General features: G+C 43.1%; 1 protein-coding gene across 3 annotated transcripts in view; it reads right to left on the bottom strand.

Moving 5' to 3' along the window:
- Positions 1–12,006: 12,006 nt before the first annotated feature.
- Positions 12,007–21,554, bottom strand: part of NUP155 (nucleoporin 155) — a 261,773-nt gene continuing 252,225 nt past the window's right edge. For 2 of the 3 annotated variants that reach the window (XM_033932712.1, XM_033932703.1), the window contains exon 35: positions 14,037–14,175. In XM_033932712.1, the coding sequence (XP_033788603.1) occupies positions 14,037–14,175 (139 nt within the window). Of the gene's footprint in view, positions 14,176–21,554 lie in introns of all 3 variants that reach the window. The other variant, XM_033932698.1, reaches the window with a different exon arrangement.

The raw sequence follows: 21,554 nt of genomic DNA, 5'->3' as shown, positions 1-21,554 counted from the left end.
ATCGCTAGCACCAGCGATCTTCTCTGCAGGCTGCTGATATTAGGTAAATGGTGCGCAGGACACCAGCGGGAGGCCAGAGGGGAAGCTGGACACCAGCACTTCCTGACTGACCCTCCCCCCTCGCCCTCTAAAGCAGGTGCAGCAGCGGCCAGCAAGAGGCAGCGCTGCCGCTCCTGCTTTAGGTGGCGAGAGGGGAGGGTCAGTTACCGAATTTGGAGTCCAGGTTTTTTTGTTTTAAATTGATTCAAATCAATTCACCCAAAGTGAATCGGTGAACCAATTCAAATCGTGAATCAGGCACTATTCCCTACCCATTTGACGTTTTCTTCTTGCTCTGCTCATCTTCCATCGCTGTACCTTTCCTTCCATGTCCATGTCCAACATTACTTTCCCACTGTCTATCATCTCTCACTCCCTGCCTTGTTCCTTGGGTCAAATCTTTATTCTTCATGCATCTCTCCCTTCCTTCCAATATCATGTGCAATATTTCTTTCTCTTGCCCCATGCAGCATCTCTGTCTGCCCTCCACCCTATGTCCAACATTTCTCCTCTGTTCTCCTTGCATGTCTCCCTCCCCTCCACCATATGCAGAATTTTCCCTTTCACCCCTTTCTACCTCAGTTGCATCTCTTCCTCTTCTTCAGTCCAGGTCCAACAATTCTTCCTCTCTCCCCCCATATGCAGCAGCTTTTCATGCCACTGTGCAGTGCCTCTGGACCCGACCGACCCATCCTATTCCACTGTGAGATTTTTTGCAGCTTGCTCCAGCAGGACTTCTTTTTGCCACATCATCAGTGACATGGCGTAAGGAAGGCCCTGGCGGGCCATAAGAAGCCTGTTCAGAGTGTTCTATCTTTGTCAACAGCCTTAACTCACTGCTCTGCCAGTTTCGTGTTTTACTCCTACTTCTGCAAAGGCAGGACCGACGCTGGCAGAGCAGTAGCTTCTTGATCATGATGCCGACCCCCAGGAGCACCCCCCTATGGGCTGTAATTGGGGTGGGCAGGCGGAGTACGCCTGCCAGCCACTGCATCATACATCAAGTTTGACATTTCAATAGGGATAGCAGAAAATTTTTAGTTACAGTCAGATTCAGATACAAAAAGGGTGACGGGTCAAAAGCTCGCGAGGACAAAGGCGCGCCGACATCTGAGTGCGGACAACTGAACATAGGGCTTAATCGTGCCGAAGAAAACCATAGTGACAGATTTTTTATTTTTTTGGGTAGAGTAGGGTTAGTAGAGTCCACATTGGCATCTTGTTCTTGTAAAAAGGCAAGTTTTATTTTTTTCCTGAATTTCAATAGCTGATAGTTGGTTCCAGAATTTTGGTAGAAAGTGGTAATAAGACCCACCTTCAGGCATTTTCCAGGTAGAGGGATCGTCCTGATGGTATGGATAGTTGTTTCTCTTCTAGTGATTGTAGTGGCTGGCCAGGAACATAGAGCTGTAGTTTTTCTGACATATAGCCTGGAACCATGTTACCATGTTGTGGAAGTGTCTGATGGCCAGTGTCAGGCCCTTGAAAATACAGCAGGTGGCGATGGGCAGTCAGGGAGCAGAGGACAATGCAGAGGAGATGGGGTTACAGATTGTAGGTTCTTTAGTAAAAGAATTGCTGCATTTTGTATACATTATAGTCCATGTAGATTCTTGGTAGACATGCCGATATGTAGTGCATTGCAGTAGTCCATTCTTGATAAGACAAAAGCATAGAGAAGTTGTGAGAAGTCTGCTTCTGAAAAGTACATCTGTATTTTTTTTAGTAAGCACAGAGAGTAGAAAGAGGTGGAAACTACCTGTGCAACATGGCTTGTTAGCAATAATGTGGAGGCACGTATTATTCCTAGACTGCCTACCTGGGCTTTGGGCACTAAGGTAACAGATGCCCAGGTTTGCTGCTTCTAGATACTGACCTAAACCTTACAAGACTGAAGTGGAGTTAAAGAAGTGATGGAGCAGTGCCAGATGCAGGGGGGGAAAAGGGAGAAGGGTAGAGACCAGAGTGGATCTTATAAACCTCATCTCATATTGCCAATGGAAGCTGCTTAGCGCAGGGGCGTATCTAGGATACAGGGGGCCCTCAGCAGGAAAATTTAATATGGGTCTCCTGTAACTCCATTTCCAGTGCAATAGGTGAGACATTCTAGATAAGTGGGTTCTACCTTTCCCTGGCACCCCGATATGAGCAGAGTCATTCTACATACATCTGGATGCTAGGGAAAGGTGGAACATACTTGTCTAGAATGTCTCACTTATTGCACTGGAAAAGCACTTACCAGGATAAGTACATAATCATTTTTCTCCAAAGATACTGGGGTGGAGGGAGAGAGGAAACCCTCTGAGAGCTCTAATAAACCCTGCCAAAAGCAAACACATTCCAGACCTACTGTATTTCTCGTGCAAAAGGCATACAAGTCTTGAACAAATGGATTAGTCTCCTTTACTCACAAGTTTGTAGAAGGCAGCATCCTTTTCTCTCCTGCATCTCTGGACTATGCCCCAGCTCCAGTTTTTCCTTCTACAAGCAAAGTGGAAGGTGTCTTTGATCTGAACTGAATTTTTTATTTTCAGGTTTTTATCTCCAAAGCTCCCCAGTGCTACTGGGGCTGCTCTGCCTGGGGGAAGACACAGACTCTGGTCAGAAGTCTGTAGCCAGGATGGCAACCCTTTTACAGGGCACCTGATGGCCATTCTGCTCTAACAATTTGGTGACTCATGAACTATTCCCCTGGGAGCAAGGATCACACCTGTCTGGGTTTTCAGACTCATTCAAGGTCTGACTGGCAGCTTGAAGTAACAAGCTTTTGGAGTGAAATTTCATGCTTGTCTGAGGCAGGTCTTCTCCATCTCCCAGCTCGTTTACAGCTGAAGCAGTTACAGTACCGATAGTATTGCAACAGAACTGTGTGGTCTATTGCTGTCTATGGGAAAAGTGGAGGGGGGTCCCTAAAATGCAGTTTGGAAGGTTTCTAGGGCTAGTATTTGGGTCCCCTACCTCAAAAAAAAACCCTTTACTAAATTTTTTGTTTTTATTCAGCGTCCCTGGGCCATTTTTAGGCATTCTTGGATTTCCCAATTTTGTTTTAAAAGCCTCTATCTCCCTCAAAAACATCAATTTTGCTTAAAATTGTTCCAGGTGTGGATTCATGCAAATTTGTGCTGAATGGTTGACAGGAGTGTCCATGGTCCCACATGCCACACAGCACTGGGGGGGGGGGGGAGAGGGGGGAGGAGGAGAGCATTGGGGTTAGCTCTCTCTGGTTCCTCCAGGGCATCCAAATCGGCTTGGTGTGTTATCAAAAAATTCCTCCTAGAGCCCTCAATTAGCGACTCGGCTCAACGAAGTGCAGATGCCTTTAAGCCCACGAGAAGATAAGGCGAGTTCTTGCAGTTTCATGTGTAGGCATTTACTCCAGATTTTGTGATTTTAATATTCACAGCCTATTTGAATTATCGGGGGCTGCTGGAACCATCTGGGGGTCACGCCTGTGATTGCATATGGGGGTTTGCCTTCTCAGAGTGCAGTTCCCCTGCCAAGAGTCATCCACATGACCCATAAGTCCATTTATTGAAAGACTGATGAATGGGGATCAGTTAATGCCTTTAATACTCCGGTCTGAATTCTTGGTGTTGGAGGATGCAGGGTCTCAGACAGGAGCCACCAACTAGGAGTCTGTAGCAACCCTGGAGCAGAGGGAAGACCCGAGAATATGCCTGCTGCTTTTTTAAGCCAGTGGCATGGCTAGCAGTAATTACAGAATCCTTGCAAGAATTAAAGCTGGAATTCCCACAGATCTATAAGGCTCAGCAATCATGAGCAGTTTTGGGCTCGTACCACATTTTGTACTTCACATCCAGATACTGTATCACCAAGATGCTGATAAACCACTGGGAGACTCTTGAAGGCCAGGGTTGCCAGGATTATAACAAAACGGTATCCAATGGCTCTAGATTTTCAGTAACTGTTTGTCCCACCTAAAGTAGTGACTAAAACTTACTTCACTGTCTAGTAAAGGCAGAGTAATTTTAAAAGATGCGTAAGGCCACAGAGTGGATTTAGTCCTAAAAGTACTCCTAGCGGAATTTGCACAACTGCACGGTTGCACAGAATTCTCTTTTCCAGCAGCAGCAATTACCACATGCTGCCTGCTGCTAACTCAGAAGTCTTTCTGTTGCAGAGGGGAGGCTTCCGGGTTAGCGTTAGACATCATGAGAGTTGCTGCCGATACTGTGATCTGAAGAAGCAAGCCGTAGAGTACAAGGGAGGAGAGGAAGGAAAGTTGCTGACACAGGGGGAGGGAAGGGGTGACAGGAAGGAAAGATACTGATATTGGGGGATGGAAGGGGGAGGCTGCGTGAGATGAAGGAAAGTTGGTGGCACAGGGGGAGGGGAGGGAGACATGGATGGTGAGGAGAAAGGATAACATTGCACATAATGGAGGGAAGGGAGAGATGGTTCATGAAGTGGGAAAAAAATTTGACACGGTACAAGGAAGGAGGAGAGAGGTGTTGGAAATGGGGGTGGATGAGAGGAAGAGATACACAGGAGGTGGAGGGTGATAAGGAGGGAGATGGTAGATCCAGGAGCAGAATGGAGTGATAGAAATATGCTTGGAAATGGGAGTGAGGAAAGAGAGTAGGTGAAATGCTGGACCATGGGGGAGTGTAGCAGAGAAGAGACAGGGAGATGTCAGGGTTTTGAGGATAAGGAGGAAGGAAGACAGTAGATGTTGGGCTATAAGGGTGGACTATTTATTATTTCTATAGCGCTGAAAGGCATACACAGTGCTGTACATTTTAAGGTACAATAGACAGTCCCTGCTCTGAAGAGCTTACAATCTAATTTAGACAGGATATTTTAGGGTTGGGAGATTATGGTAGAGGAAATGATACAGTGGTATGCTGAGAATGGTAGATCCTTGAAGGGGAAGAGATGGTGGCAAGGAAACAATAAGAGGATAGATATAACAGAGAGTAGAAATATGGTAATGGAAGTACATTGAAGATGAAAGGGAATGGAGGGTTGAGGAAGGAATGAGATAGGGAATGGCAGAGATGAAAATTTGATAGGTAGCTGAAAAGTGAAAAAGAAGAGAAGGGTAAGAGGCAGAAAAGAGCTATAAAAGGAATGATCAATATGTCTTAGGCAGGTGTAGTGAGGGAATAGACAAATGGATAGCACCCACTTGAAGGAGAATTAGACGACAGGAAAGCAAAAAAAGAAACTGGAAACAAAACATGATGGAAAAATAAAACATCCAGACAAGGTAGAAGAAAACCATTTTATTTTAAATGCTTTAAATGAAATATGGATAATTAGCAAAAAGACATAGGAAACCCCACACTCTATTCACATACCCTCCAATCAAAAAAAAAAACCAACAGAAAAAACTATATGATGGCCTCCTAGCCACAGAAGCAGCAAAACTCGACAACCAAATCTCCAATCTACTAATTATGACCCCAGACTACAAAACATTCAGAAAAGAAATAAAGACTCTACTCTTCAAGAAATCCCTGCAAACGACTTAATACTGCTAGCTCCTTCCCACTTCCCAATACCACTCCTTAATACCATCCTGATTCCCCAAAGCAACCTCGTCTACTCCGTATCTCCCCTAGAAATTACCAGATAATACCATGTAATACCTTTTTTGTAATTCTTTTGTAATCCGCCTTGAACTGCAAGACAATGGTGGAATAGAAATCTCTAATGTAATGTAATGTAAATATTGGCAGATAACCTTTTTAGTTTTTCCAGTGTATTGGCACCATCTACTGGGTATGTTCGGTTCATTCTTTTTATATGCCAACTTGATTTTTCATGTAATTATTCTTATTCTTATATACATTTTGTACTATGTATATTTGGTTGTTTTGTAAACATCTTTTATCATAAGTATCCATTTTTATTATATGCATGCTATCTTTTATTCACATTTTAATTTGTAATATTTCTTATTTGGTCCTTTCATGATCATCCATTTTATATTATCTTGTTTTATCCATTATCTTATAATTTATGTATGTATACATATTTTTAATTTATAGATTTCACAAGCACACCCCTGAGGAAGGCTTTTTCTTAAAGCCAAAACACGGACTGTGTTAGGGTCCAGTATAATAAGGATCAAAGACTCAGGCTTGCATCATTTCTTGTATATGTTTTAGTGATTTACAGTCATGTGAAAAAAATTAAAATTAGGACACCCCATGAAATATTCAGTTCTTTCTTAAGAAATGTTCACATATTGATGTCAAATCTTTTTTATTAGCTCTGGAAAAGAAAGTGATGTAATTGCAGGTAAACAGCAAAGATTTTCCTCGATTTGCTCATGAAATGTGTACTCTGAGGAATAAATTAGAACACCCCAATAGCTAGTGTTACCCCCTTTGGATGAAATAACTACCAGTCTCTGATATCGGTCTGAGGAAAGTTTGGCCCACTCCTCAATGCAGAATTCTTTCAGCTGTGAGATGTTTGAGGGGTTTCTTGCATGTACAGCCTGTTTCAAATCACCTCACAGCATCTCAATGGGATTAAAATCAGGGGTTTGACTCGGCCACTTCAAGACTTTTCATTTCTTAGTTTTCAGCCAGTCGTTGGTGGATTTACTGGTATGTTTTAGGTCATTGTTGTGTTGCAGGGTCCAGTTCTGCTTCAGCTTTAATTTTCTTACAGATGGTCTCACATATTCCTCAAGCACCCTTTGATACATGGTAGAATTCATGGTGGATTCTGTGATGGTGAGATGGCCAGGTCCTGATGCAGCAAAGCATCCCCAAACCATGACACTTCCACCTCCATGCTTCACAGTTGGTATGAGGTTCTTTTCCTGGAATGCTGTATTTGGTGTACGCCAAACATGTCCTTTTTTTTGGTGTCCAAATAATTCAATTTTAGACTCATCTGCCCATAGAACACTATTCCAGAAGTCCTGGTGTTTGTCTACATTCTCTCTGGCAAACTTCAGTCTGGCCTTGATGTTTCTCTTAGACAGCAAAGGTTTCCTCCTTGCACACCTCTCATGCAAGTTAATTTGCGCAGTCTCTTTCTGATTGTAGAGGCATGCACTTTCACATCAACAGTAGCAGGAGCCTGCTGTGGGTCCCCTAATGACAATTTAAGGTTTTTGGAGACTTCTTTTAGCATCTTGCAGTCTGTTCTGGGGGCAACTTGTTTGGACAGCCAGACCTGGGCATGTTGGTAGTTGTTTGGAAAGTACTCCACTTGTACACTATTTACCGGACTGTGGAATGGCTAATGTCAAATTATTTCGAGATCTTTTTAAATCCCTTACCAGACTTATAAGCTGCTATAATCTTCTTTCTGAAGGCCTCAGACAGCTCTTTTGATCTCACCATGGTGTTCACTCTCACCAAAGTAGTCATGAGCACACCAAACTAAATGTCTGAGATTTAAGTAGACCTCCTTCAAAATGCTGAGTAACGATGTTCTAATCATGAGCACCTGATCTGGTACACCTGTGTTTGATTTGAGCCACTTTAAGTGGGAGGATATGTAATAATAATAATAATAACAACAACTTTATTCTTTTATACCGCCATAACCAAAAGTTCTAGGCGGTTTACACTAAAAAGAGCTGGACAATCAGCGAAATACAATAATACAGTAAAAAATACAAATATTTATAAAATAGAATTTCAATAATAAAACTCACTATGTAATAAACTTATCGAACAAAGTGGTCTTAATTAATTTCTGAAAACAGCAATAGGATAACATAGCTTGCTGAATACATTTACCTAACCAAGATTGTTGCCTACCAGCTTGAAATGCTAGATAGGGGTGTTCTAATTTATTCCTCAGTTAGAATACACAATTTTGTGGATATCTTTTGTTTCATGAGTAGATCAAGGAAAATTTTTGTTGTTTACCTGCAATTACATCACTTTTTTTTCCAGAGATAAATTAAAAAAAAAAAAGATTTGACATCAATATGTGAACATTTCTTAAGAAAGAACTGAATATTTCATGGGGTGTCCTAATTTTTTCACATGGCTGTATATGTTTTCAGTAAATTGATTATTCCAGAAGCTGATATACTGTGCCCCTTCCCCACTTTTTCTTGTGTTTTGTATTGTTATACATGGTGTTGTATTCTCCTCTTTGGTATGGAATACTTATCTGTCTCTCCCCATATCCTGCTTCCTTCTCTTTCCCCCTGCACCTCCTACCCCAGCAGCATTTCTCCCTCTTTTTGTTCTGCTGCCCCATCCCTCCAAGGAGTCTGCATTTCTCCCTCTCTCTCCCCTGCTACACCTGCCCACATCTTTCTCCCTTGCACCCTGAATTCCCTTTCCTTCCCCCAAGGTCTGGTATCTCTTCCTCTTTCCACTGGCCAAGTATCTCTTCCTCCCTTCCCACCCCCTTTCTGGTCTGAGTCACTCTCTCTCTCCCCTCCCCCACACACTTATGGAACACATCCATGTTCCTCCTGCAGATCTGGCCTTTTCCTTATCCCCCCACCCTTGTAGGTATATCATCAATTTCCCCTCCCTGTGGGTCTGGCCTCTCTATATCCTCTCCCCTCCCCCCTCACACAAGTCCAGTATCTCCTTTCTTCTCTATGACTTTCCCAAAGCAACAGCAGTTGGCCAGCAAAGTCAGCATTGTAAACAGGCTGTTTGTGGCTCGCCCCACCATAGCCTTTGTTCTGCTGCGTCTGCCTACAGAAGTGACATCACAAGAGGCAAATGCAGCAAAAGGCCCTGGTATGGCTAGCCGCAAGCAACCTGATTACAACATTGCCTTTGCCAGCCACTGCTTTGGGAGGGCCGCAGGGAGAAAGGAGATGCAGGATCCACACAGGATTCTGTTCCCATGATTTTTTTCACTGTCGCTATCCCTGTAAGCTCTGCTTTAACCGCACAAGCCTTGAATTTATGATTTTAAAGTGTTTGAGGCTTGTGCAGATGAGGACAGAGCTTGCAGGAATGGGGCAGGGACAGGAAAAGAACTCGCAGGGACGGGATGGGAAAATGAGTTCCCATGGGGACGGGAAAAATTTGTCCCCATGTCATTCTCTAGTGAGAATATTTACAGCTTTGAACATCTCCCATATGGAGGCGGAACCAGTGCAACTTGTAGTTAAGTCCCAAAGCAATCAATATATATTGAAACAAAAAACAAAGAAGGAGGGAGAATTTTCCTGCATATAATAAACAATTCTATTCTGATCTGTAATTCAGAAAACAAGAATTAGAACAATCAGGAGCCAGAGGCTGAGGAATACACTTACTCATACCAGATTTCTTATTAAAACGCATGTGGATTGTGAAAAATTTCAGAAAGACCTTAGGAAATTAGACTGAGTGTCCAAGTGGCAGATGAAATTTAATGTGGACAAATGCATAGTGATGCACATTGGGAAGAATAACCTGAATCACAGTTACCAGATGCTAGGGTCCACCTTGGGGGTTAGCGCCCAAAAAAAGATCTGGGTGTCATCATAGACAATACAATGAAACCTTCCACCCAATGTGTTGTGGCAGCGGCCAAAAAAGCAAACAGAAATTATGAAAAAGGGATGGTTAACAAGACTAAAAATGTTAGCGCTCCACAGTGCTACCTCATCTGCGTTCAATTCTGGTCTCCTTATCTCAAGAAACATATAGCGGCACTAGAAAAGTTTCAAAGAAGAGCAATAGGTCCCACCCAGTCTGCAGTACCTGGGCATTCTCATCAACACGGCCTGTGGCCGAATGTGTCTTCCCAAGCCACACAAACATAAGTTCAGGAGACAAATTGTCTCTTGGAAATGCAGGCTCCGGCAGCTTGGCATTACTTTCAGGTGTTAAGATCCATGGCAGCCACACTGGAGGTTAGCTCTTAATGAAGTTGGAAAATCCACCCTAAATTCTGGAGCAGTTCCACCACCTGACACACTGCCAGCTCGCACTCCTACCTGGATGGAGCTCTGATTAGCCAGTCGTCCAGATAGGGATGAACTTGAATCTCCCCATGCACCGAAGGTGAGCTGCAACTACCACAACCATGAACGTGCAAGGGGGTTGTTGCCAGGCTGAACGGGAAGGGCTGTTTGGAAATGCTGCTTTAGTACATGGAACTGTGATATCTTCTGTGCTCCAGAAAAATGAGACCATGCAGATATGCTTTCGTGAAGGCCAGAGAGGCTAGAAATTTTCCTGGAGCCACTGTCACAATGACTGAGTGAGCCAAAGTGGAAACAAGGGACCCTCATAAACACATTCACTGCCTTCAGATCCAAAATGCTTTTCTTTGGCTTCATGAACTATCTGGTTTATCTGCCTGAGCCCGAGTCATTGTCAGGGATAGTGTCTAGGGCCCAAATATCCAGAAGTCTCTGGAGAGTAGCTCGGACCTTGATCTCCTTTTCCGGTCAACGAGCTGGAGGGTTGAAGAACAAATCTATGGAAGGGAGATAAAACTCGATCTTGTGATTCTTTCGGATGATATCCAGCACCCACTAAGCCAAGGAAATCTTCTCATAATCTCCCAGAGATGCTGACAACTGCCCCCCGGGGCCGGCAGCCTAGCATCATTGTATCTTTTTGGAAGATGGGTTGAGGCAACACCCAGCAATCTGCTGGTGCCTGGAGCTGCTGAAATCTGAGCAGAGGAACCTAGTATTGCCAAGAGCAATGAGAGGAACAAAAATTACTTCTACTCGCGCCAGTAGGTCGGCGAGGCCTATTCTCCAGCAGGGACTTATGATGATCTGCTACACTGGCCATATGGACATTTCTTATTATTTATATACCACTTATATCCTAAATGGTTTACATTCAGGTACTTTATCATATTTCCTTATCTGTCCTGGTGGGCTCAAACTCTATCTAGTGTACCTGGGGCAATGAGGGGCTTAAGTGACTTGCCCAGGGTCACAAGGAACAGTGAGGGATTTGAACCCACAGCTTTAGGATGCTGAGGCTGTAGTTCTAACCCCTGCGCTACACATTCCCTTACCAAAAAGCATCTGCCCCTTAAAGGACATTCTTGTTCAATGTCGCCTTGGATGCCGAGTCACCTGTACACTGCCGGATCTAGAGCATTCTGCAAGCCAAGACTGCATAAGCCGACACCTTGCTCATGACCCTGATAAAGTTAAGGAGAACATCATCCACATAATCCTTCCCTTCCTTTACAAGATGGGGCAGGTGTCCTCCGCCGAGGTACAGTATGGTGTGGCAAGCCCGTGCAGCAAAGCGGCAGCAGCAGCCTTGATCCCCAGAGCAAGAGCTTCAAACTGCATCTTAAGAATCATGTCTACCCTGCAATCCTGAGCATCCTTCAGCATAAAACTGCCTTTGCTCGGTAAAGCAGTACGCTTGGTGACTTGAGTGACCACCGAATCCACCTTCAGCTGGTCAAAGAGCTGCTGGAACTAAGGTGCCACAGGATAAAGCTTAGCCATGGCCTTAGCAACCTGCAAGGACCCCTCCAATCTACCATTGTTCCGTGACCAGGGCAATAATGTCGTGCATTGAGAAGTGGAGGGCTGCGCTTCCAACTTCAATTCTGACACAGCATCAGAAATAAAATGGTGGACATAAACTGCATCATCATGAGAATAAGGTCTCAGGCAGTATTTTTAACTATGTCACAGACCCCTAATGGTTCCCCACCGAGGATGAGTCTAAGCCCGAGGCTCCCACCCGTGTACTGCGGCATGCGGTACACAGATGCTCTTCCACCAGTAACACAGTACAAATTTTACATGAATTCACATCCTCAGCCCCTAAGGAGTCTATCCCAGTTGATGGAGAGCAAAACATAATTTATTTATATACCGCAAAACCGTTAAATTTCTACACAGTTAATAAAGCAAGAAAAACTGAACAATCTCAGTGAAGTACAAAACATTAAACTTCTAAGAATGAAAAAAATAAATAGGTTTTTAGACAGATATAGGGCTCCTTTTACAAAGTTGCCCTAGCGTTTTTAGCGCACGTACTACCGCCTGCTCAAAAGGAGGTGGTAGCGGCTAGTGCGCGCTATTCCACACATTAAGGCCCTAATGCACCTTTGTAAAAGGAGCCCATAGACTTTTTGAAAAAGGAAATCATGCCAACAATGGCCTGTGGAGACTTTTTGAAAAGTTCAAAAACACAGAAAAAAGGATTTTGGAGGTGGAAGTCTTGAACCCTAAACCCAGAAACTCTCAAAATTGGGATTTTCATATCCATAACAGCTCTACCATAGGAATCAATCACAGTTCTCTGATTGTATCCACCTGCAGTTTCTTCAATGCAGCTGAAAAGGTAGAAAGGATTCTCCTGCCTCAGATACTTCCTGCAGTTCTTCAAAACCAAGGAATCTTCGGGCTGCAAGTCGGACTGACACAGACCTCCACCCTCAGGGACCTCAAAGCATAACGGGGGTGGGTAAATATGCAGCAGGCACCCTGATACCCTAAGAGTTCTTATACAGGGCACACCCACAGACTGCGCTCGAGCCTTTGAGAAACTCCGAAGACGAGCCCAGAAGATACACGGCAAGCTGGCTCTCCAGGTCCACACAAAGGCATAGAGAAGTTGTGAGAAGTCTGCTTCTGAAAAGTACATCTGTATTTTTTTTAGTAAGCACAGAGAGTAGAAAGAGGTGGAAACTACCTGTGCAACATGGCTTGTATGTGGAGGCACGTATTATTCCTAGACTGCCTACCTGGGCTTTGGGCACTAAGGTAACAGATGCCCAGGTTTGCTGCTTCTAGATACTGACCTAAACCTTACAAGACTGAAGTGGAGTTAAAGAAGTGATGGAGCAGTGCTAGATGCAGGGGGGGGGGGGAAAGAGAGAAGGGTAGAGACCAGAGTGGATCTTATAAACCTCATCTCATATTGCCAATGGAAGCTGCTTAGCGCAGGGGCGTATCTAGGATACATCGCCCTGCAGAGCTGATGTCTGGATTAGCAGAACCTGCGTCCTTTCACAGGCAGATACTTCCTTTCACAAGCAGAGAATCCACAAAAATCGGGTCTCAGAGCACCAAAGCCTCAGAAATAACGAACTTTAAATGCAATAAATAAAAAAAAATTTAAGTAGATCAGAAACACCTCTGCACAGTTCGCTTGCAGAAGAAACACTGGAGGGTGCATTGGGCTCCACCTCCATAAGGGAGGTGCTTAAAGCTGTAAGTATTCTCCCTTCTGCAAGTTCAGTTTGCGAGAATGGATTGATCACCACATGTAACAGAAATTTGAATTTAGACATAACATTTATCATTTTATAAATACTTAGAAAACAGATTTAAAACCACATGCCTATCAAAGTAACTAAATTGTATGTTCACAGAATAAATGCCAATTAAGTTCTCTATTCACATTATGCAATTAAGACCATTTCTTGTTAAAATGTTACCAAACATGGAAAAATTAATTGGTTTTAAAGAAATTTATTTATAATTTTTACATGTTTTACTAACAAAATTCATGTTGATTGAAATGAGTGTAAAGTCCCTTTAGTGTACAAAAGGTTTCCAGTAGTCCACGGTATAAACAGTAGAAAAAGCTTCAGCTGAGCAATGCAGCACCAGCATCCATCAGTCCAGTCCAAGCTTATCTATAAAACATTTACTCTTAGTTCTTGTGGAAAGAACATTTCTTATCACCAGCATTTAATCCTCTATAGTATATGGAAGTACACAACACAATTTATCTCTGCAGAAAATCCATAAGCATTATTACAAAGTCATGATTTGGCATCAGTGCTTTTCACTGTGTAGCTAACTTTTCTTTTTGGAGGACCAGAGAAATCTTTGGTTCCCAATTCTTGCTGTATATGCCTGTCTCATATACCCCCTATAGAGTATGCTCCCTCTACATAGGAGATACCAAAACAAAGGCTTAAACCAAGTGTAAAGAATTGTGTCTTTGGGAACTAAAGAATTGTGTTTTTGGGAACAAGTATGTTGACTTGCCCAACACTGCTTCTAAGCATCCTTCTTTCCAGGCACTTATGCAGACAGTTTATTAGCCAAGTCCTGGTTAATGGGTAGAGTGCCACTACCCCTTTTCTAATGGCATTCTTCAGTTTAACCGCTCCAGTTTAGCCTGCAGAGATTTGAAATTCCCAATGGTATTCTGCAGAACTAGCGTAGGGTTCATAGATTGGAGCTCTACAAGGTAACAGGAAACAGAATCCAAGCAAACCTGGGTGAAGCGACGCCTGTAAAATGAATGCACACATAATTGGTATTTGCAATGTATGATATGTCAAAATAACTGTAAATAGCAGTCAGGGAGAATTATCTTCATAGATACAGGATAAACAGAGTTAGAAAATATTCAGAGAAGGGAAACAAAAACAAAGGGGATTAATCACCTTTCTTATGAAGAAAGGCTAAACATGTTAAAGTCTCTTTTCCAAGCTGAAAAGCCCCTAAGACAGAATATGATGGACAGTTTATAACATTAAGAGAGGGGTGGAACATTTCCTTAAGGATGATTGTTTAACCTTTTAAACACCAAGGGCTAGATTCACTAAAGTTAGATATCGTCACTAAGCCTGTTTTCACAGGTTTAGCGACGATCGCTGCTAACCGACCCAATTCACTAAATGGCCCACTGCGTTTTTTTCCCCTCGATAGCCCATTTTCTGATCTGGCCATGTAAATTAGTAAAACCCATGCAAAATAGCTAAGCGACTGATTCACTTATATTGCTTGGCTATTTAGCATCGGGTTTTACCGATCCTAAAATCCGATTGCTGTAGACCTGTTGGTAACTGTGTTACCGACAGGTCTGCCTGGGTTTTTTTCATTTTTTTTCAATTGCACAGATATTTTGCGTGTATTAGTCGAGTCGAGCTTTCTCAGATTGATGTCTCGGTATATAAAGCCAAGCATTAGATTAGATTAGGAGCAGTACCTCCTGCTCTCAACTTTAAGGTACGGGGCATGGGGGAGGGAGGGGGCATTCAGTGGCAGGGAAGAGTGGGCATCCCTCCTTCTGTTTTTTTCAGATGGGGGGGAGGAAGTGAGTGGGCGCCCTTGTGGCAGGCAGGAGTGAGCATCTGTCTTGCCTTTTTATTCTGGGTGTGTGTGTGGAGGGTAGGGAGGAGGTCTTTCCTGGCAGGAGGGAGCGGGCTTCCCCCTGCCATCTTTTTGGGGTTGGGGGGTGGCTTTTTTACTGGGACAGATGGTGCGTGTTTAAGTCATGCAGAACATCTGTTCCATTAAAAAAAAAAAGCAGAAGTCCTGACAGCAGTGACAGGAGGCTGCTTTCCCTGTCACTACTATTAGGGCTCTGCGCATGTGTCAACCACTCACTGAGCGATTGAGTTGGTGGGCTTGCATGCAAATGATTTCCACCTCCGTGCAAATCATTTGCATGCAAACTTGATAGTGATTCAATTGCTAATGGAAAATCATCCAGAGAATCGTCCAATAGCAACTGAGTCGCTATCTTTAGTGAATCTAGCCCGAAAACACAACTAGTAATCAAAAGACTGTAAACAGAAATTTTTTTTTCCACACAAAACACTCAAACTTAATAGCATTTATCCTAAAACTATAATGGACTGCAAGTATTTGACTTAATACAGTTTATGGAGTATTTATGAAGATTGTGCCTTCCTGTAATGTCTCTTGATTCTTACCCCACTAAAATCATGCTAAAAAATGCAGGAGTAAACATATATAAATATTAGCTATCCAAGCAATATGTTTTATTGTGTAAGTATTAATGATTTGTATTCCCTTAGAACTGTGGGATAATACAGATTATATTATAAATAAATAAATGGAGCCCTCTAAATACGTTAGCTGTTACTTATCACTAGCCGTGAATCTGCAGAAGGATATCACTTTAAATCTCTGAACTCCTCCCCTTCTGTAGTGGCGAATGGCTCCCTCTTCAGTTGGTACCAAAGCAATCAGACTCCACTGAAACAGATGAAAAGAGGAAGAGGATGGGCACAGGGAGCTTCCCCAGCATAAACCACATTCTGCACTGTGACTTATGATAAAGAAACAACGATTAATAAAAATGTAAAATATTAACAATGAACAACAATTTATGCACATGAGTAGCTAGGAACCAACCTGCTAAGTTCCTGTAGTCTAACATTTCAAAGTGAAGCAAAAACTCTGCCCTCACAAATCTTTCTTAGTACATATATTTTCTGGGGGCCTTCCTCCTCTGATCACCCCCACACATAGGGGATCACATTTGGTGCCCAATACAGTGAAAATAGCAAGCACTATGTTGGAGAATAAGCAAAAGACAAAAACAGACACAAGAAATAGGACAGTTCAAGGAGAATGAGGCCTGCAAGCCTTGTTTCGCTGGCAAATATCATTGTGCATAATTTCTGAGAATAGTTCCATACATTTTCTTCAGGAATTAACCCATCCTCCGCTTGCTCATCGGTGTTTCAGCTTGCCAAGCCTACTGCATATGTCAAAAATATCAAAGTAAAAATAAAAAATGTGACTGCTTATATTGTTTGTTAAGCTTCATGCATTCACAACCTACAACATTCCTTCCAGGATGGAGTATTTCACTTCCTTTATATAGTTCAAGTTTTTTTCCCCTATATATTATTGAATTTAATAGCTATACAAAAGCAAACTTAACAATAAATGACTGCATTCCTAGATGTTATAAAGTTCAAGTAGCAAATTATATAAAATATGGAGCAGATTCACAAATGTTATACAAATAGCCTTGACTAAGACACTTATAGGGCTCCTTTAATCAAGCTGCGGTAGGCGGTTAACGTGCGGAATACCGCGCGTTCAACCGCCTGCTGCGCTAGTCGCTAACGCCTCCATTGGCGAGGCGTTAGTTTTTTGGTGTGCCGCGGGGGTTAGTGCGTGATGAAATGTCCGACGCGCTAACCCCCGTAGCGCACCTTGATAAAAAGAGCTCATAGTCTCCGACATTGTAACTTTCTAAATTAAATTATGCATCTCACCATATGGACATAACTTCATTAATGAAATATGAATTTGACCTCTAGGAAAGAGAAAAGAAAAAAAATGCATCCAGTTAAACTCAAACATTTAAATACATATTCCTGTAGTAATGTATCTCCTCAATCTTAGCCAAAGGAGATGAGATCCTAAGACGGCCACTGAAAGGGACTATAGCTGACCTGCTTCAACTAATAGCCAATCTGTCGATCAAATCGGGAACGACTCCGGAAGACTGGAAGGTGGCGAATTGTTATGACGATCTTCAAGAAAGGTTCAAGGAGGGATCCGGGGTAACTACAGACCGGTGAGTCTGACCTCGGTACCGGGAAAGATGGTAGAGGCACTGATAACGGACCGCATCATTGATCACCTTGACGGACACAGGCTGATGAGGACCAGTCAGCACGGTTTCAGCAAAGGCAGATCATGTTTGACAAACTTGCCGCACTTCTTTGAGGGAGTAAACAGACAGATAGACATGGGTGACCCGGTAGACATTATATATCTGGATTTTCAGAAGGCGTTTGACAAGGTTCCGCATGAACGACTACTTCGGAAAATTGCAAGCCATGGAATCGAGGGTGAAATACTCACGTGGATTAAAAACTGGCTGGAGCATATGAAACAGAGAGTGGGGTTAAATGGACATTATTCAGACTGGAAGAGCCTCACCAGTAGGGTGCCGCAGGGCTCGGTGCTTGGACCCATGCTTTTCAATATCTTTCTTAACGACCTGGACATTGGTATGACAAGTGAGGTGATTAAATTTGTGGATGATATGAAGTTATTCAAAGTAGTGAGGACATGAGGGGATTGCGAAGATCTGCAACGTAGAAATGGGCATCGACATGGCAAATGCGGTTCAACATGGATAAGTGTAAAGTGATGCTTGTCGGTAACAAAAATCTCATGCACGAATTCAGAATGTCCGGGGCGGTACTTGGAGAGACCTCCCAGGAAAGAGACTTGGGAGTTCTGATCGACAAGTCGATGAAGCCGTCTGTGCAATGTGCGGTGGCGGCGAAAAGGGCGAACAGAATGCTAGGAATGATAAAGAAGGGGATCAGGTAGATCAGAGAAGGTTATTATGCTACTGTACCGAGCCATGGTACGCCATCACCTGGAGTACTGCGTCCAGCACTGATCGCTGTACATGAAGAAGGACACGGTACTATTAGAAAGAGTGCAGAGAAGAGCGACTAAAATGGTTAAGGGGCTGGAGGAGTTGCAGTACAGTGAGAGATTGGAGAAACTGGGCCTCTTCTCTCTTGAAAAGAGGAGACTGAGAGGGGACATGATCGAAACGTTCAAGATACTGAAGGGAATAGACTTAGTGGATAGATTGTTCACCCTCTCCAAGGTAGGGAGAACGAGAGGGCATTCTCTAAAGCTGAAAGGGGATAGATTCAGTACAAACGTGAGGAAGTTCTTCTTCAACCAGAGAGTGGAAGATAACTGGAACGCTATTCCGGAGTCTGTTATAGGGGAAAACACCCTCCAGGGATTCAAGACAAAGTTGGATAAGTTCCTGCTAAACTGTAACGTACGCAGGTGAGGCTGGACTTATTTAGAGCACTGGTCTTTGACCTGAGGGCCGCATTGTGAGCGGACTGCTGGGCAGGATGGACCGCTGGTCTGACCCAGCAGTGGCAATTCTTAAGTTCTTAGAAATCAGGCAAATCAAAGTCTGTATAGGGTGGGCCGTAAGGAATCCCATATCTTCTAATAAAAAAGTTTAGCAAGGTAAGAACCTAATCTATCATTCTTTAGTGAAGACATGGGTTCTGTATGTTAGCTGACGTAATTAAGAAGTTTCAGATATCTAAGGAGGGATAGATGAGCTTGCCTGAAGAACAGAGGACCCAAAAGCGGCATCCTCTTGAGCCGCCACATCTACTCTGTAGAACTTCATAAAAGTGTGAGTAAACCAAACAGCTGCTCTATAAATCTCATCAAGCAAACAGTCCGGGTTGCCAGTTATGATGCAGCCATGCCTTTAGTAGAATGTGCTATGATTGAAATAGGTGGCTGTTTACCGCAGACAATGTAGGAAGAAGAAATTGCCATGCGAATCCATCAGGTAATTGAGGCCAACTTGTCTCATCTCAAGTGGCTGGTAAGCACAAAAAGGTGTGATTGGAAAACCGGGAATCATTAGTCCTCTTCAAGTAGTGCAGGAGGACTTTACGCACATCCAGCCTCTTCAAAACCTTGTCCTGTTTTGCTAAATTCCTGGAGTGTAAAGCAGATAAATGAACTTCTTGGTTGATATGGAAGGCAGAAACTACCATTTGGAAAGAAGGTAGGGACCATCCAGAGAGAAACACTTGAAGGGTTCCCTAAAGGAAAGGGCCTGTAACTCTGAGATCCACCAGTTCTCGTGGGACTGATAGCCATTCACGGAACGGAGCGGGACTAGGCAGGAATGCGAAAAGCTTGCGCCTGACTCATGCTCCACTCTGACGCTGACGCAAGAGTTTTGGAGTTAGCTGAGGGAAGGGCAGGAGCACTAAAAGCTCCTGCCATACTGTACTGGATGGCAGGATTTTAAAAAGTGCTCCCCTCTGATGCTGCCACAAGAGTTTGGGAGTCAACTTGGAGGGAAGGGCAAGAGCGCTGAAAGCTCCTGCCATACAGCGCTGGCCGGCAGAATTTTTAAAAAGATACTGGGGCCTGCCTGCCTGGGGGTGGGGGGCCCTGTCTGCCAGCCACTAGCCCTGCCTGCCCTGTGCGCCAGCTATTAGCCCTGCCTGCCCTGTTCCTGCCAGCAAGCTACTAGCCCTGCCTGCCTGCCAGCCACTAAGCCTGCCTGCTTTGTGCCCTGTCCCTACCTGCCTGCCAGCCACTAGGTCTGCCTGCCCTTTGCCCTGTCCCTGCCTGCCCTGTGCCGGTCTACTACTAGACCACCAGAGGGGGGACAGGGTACAGAGCCTGACAGGGAGGGGGGGGGGACAGGGTTCAGAGCTTGGCAAGGAGTCTGGGGTTGGGTACAGAGCCTAGCAGGGAGAATTTGGTTCAGAATGGGTTTTTTTTCTTGTTTTCCTCCTCTAAATTTAGAGTGCTTTTAATGGTCAGGTGCGTCTTATGGAGAGAAAAATACGGTATTTCATCAAACCTTCCTTTATGGTTTAACCCACTGTTCTGCAATAATAAAAAATATCTAGACTGGACAACCTGGTATGTAACTTATGATATCTGGTATGTTTCACAATTATGTTCAAAAGATGAATATAAATCCTTTTCTACTCTTCAATGGGAATTTAATCACCTGGATTCTCAATTTAATAATTGGAACAAATTAATATGTTTAAAAAATTAAAACTAGATACTAAATCTCTCTATATTGATTTATATACATTCTTTTTACTTAAATTAACAGCATCCCCCAAATTTTCTGCTGCTTTTTATACATTTTTTAAACAATCTATTCATTTTTGCATACAAACTCAAACAACTTGGGAAAATGAGATTGGTGAATCTTTGACTGATCATCAATGGTCTTTATTTTGGCCTCATGGTCCAAGACCTTTCCTTTCAGCAGTATTGACCCAATCCTTATTTCTATTTCCTGGTTTAATATATGGTTAAAAATTTCAGATATATTACACATTTCTGAACCATCAAGTTTTAAACATATTTTATGGAAATCTATATCTCTTTCACAACTCTCTTATAATCGGGCTCTGTTGTTTGATTTCTTAATTTATGTTACATTGAAACTGATGGTTCAACATTAGAAGGATAATTTGTCCTTAACAAGATGGTAAAGGGATGGAACTCCTCTCATATGAGGAAAGACTAAAAAGATTAGGGCTCTTCAGCTTGGAAAAGAGTCAGCTGAGGCGGGATATGATTGAAGTCTAGACAATCCTGAATGGTGTAGAACTGGTATAAGTGGATCGATTTTTCACTCCATCAAAAATTAGAAAGTCTAGGGAACACTCGATGAAGTTACAGGGAAATACTTTTAAAACCAATAGGAGGAAATATTTTTTCACTCAGAGAATAGTTAAGCTCTGTAACACGTTGCCAGAGGTTGTGGTAAGAGCGGCTAGCATAGCTGGTTTTAAGAAAGGTTTGAACAATTTCCTGGAGGAAAAGTCCATAGTCTGTTATTGAGCAAGACATGGAGAAAGCCACTATTTGCCCTGGATCGGTAGCATGGAATGTTGCTACTCTTTGGGTTTTTGGCAGGTACTAGTGACCTGGATTGATTACCGTGAGAATGGGCTTAATGGACCATTGGTCTGACCCAGTAAGGCTGTTCTTATGTCATATGGTTAGTCAAATAGGACACCAACGCTGGACTAGCAATATTTCCAGAGCAGAATATCAAGTGGTACACATATTGAAGAAAAACCCTGAATTGATAAGTAGAAGAGTTGATAAAGGTGGGGCAATCATGATCATAAATAGAACAGATTATGACAATGAAATAAATACTGAGGCAGCTTTTAGAGGCTACTGATTACTGTGCGTTACAGACAGACCCTACTAAAGAACTGCAGTTGATGATACAAGAATTCACTACAGAGGGTTCCTTAAGAACATGCCCAAGAACCTCTATTTATATTCTGCCAAAAATATCTAAAACTCTGCATAGACCACTGGGAAGACCAATAGTGTT

This window comes from Geotrypetes seraphini, chromosome 1 (assembly GCF_902459505.1).
Source record: "Geotrypetes seraphini chromosome 1, aGeoSer1.1, whole genome shotgun sequence".
In the NCBI taxonomy this organism is placed as follows: domain Eukaryota; kingdom Metazoa; phylum Chordata; class Amphibia; order Gymnophiona; family Dermophiidae; genus Geotrypetes; species Geotrypetes seraphini.
Note: the sequence above shows the minus strand (reverse complement) of the source record. Positions and strands in the feature narration are given on the sequence as shown.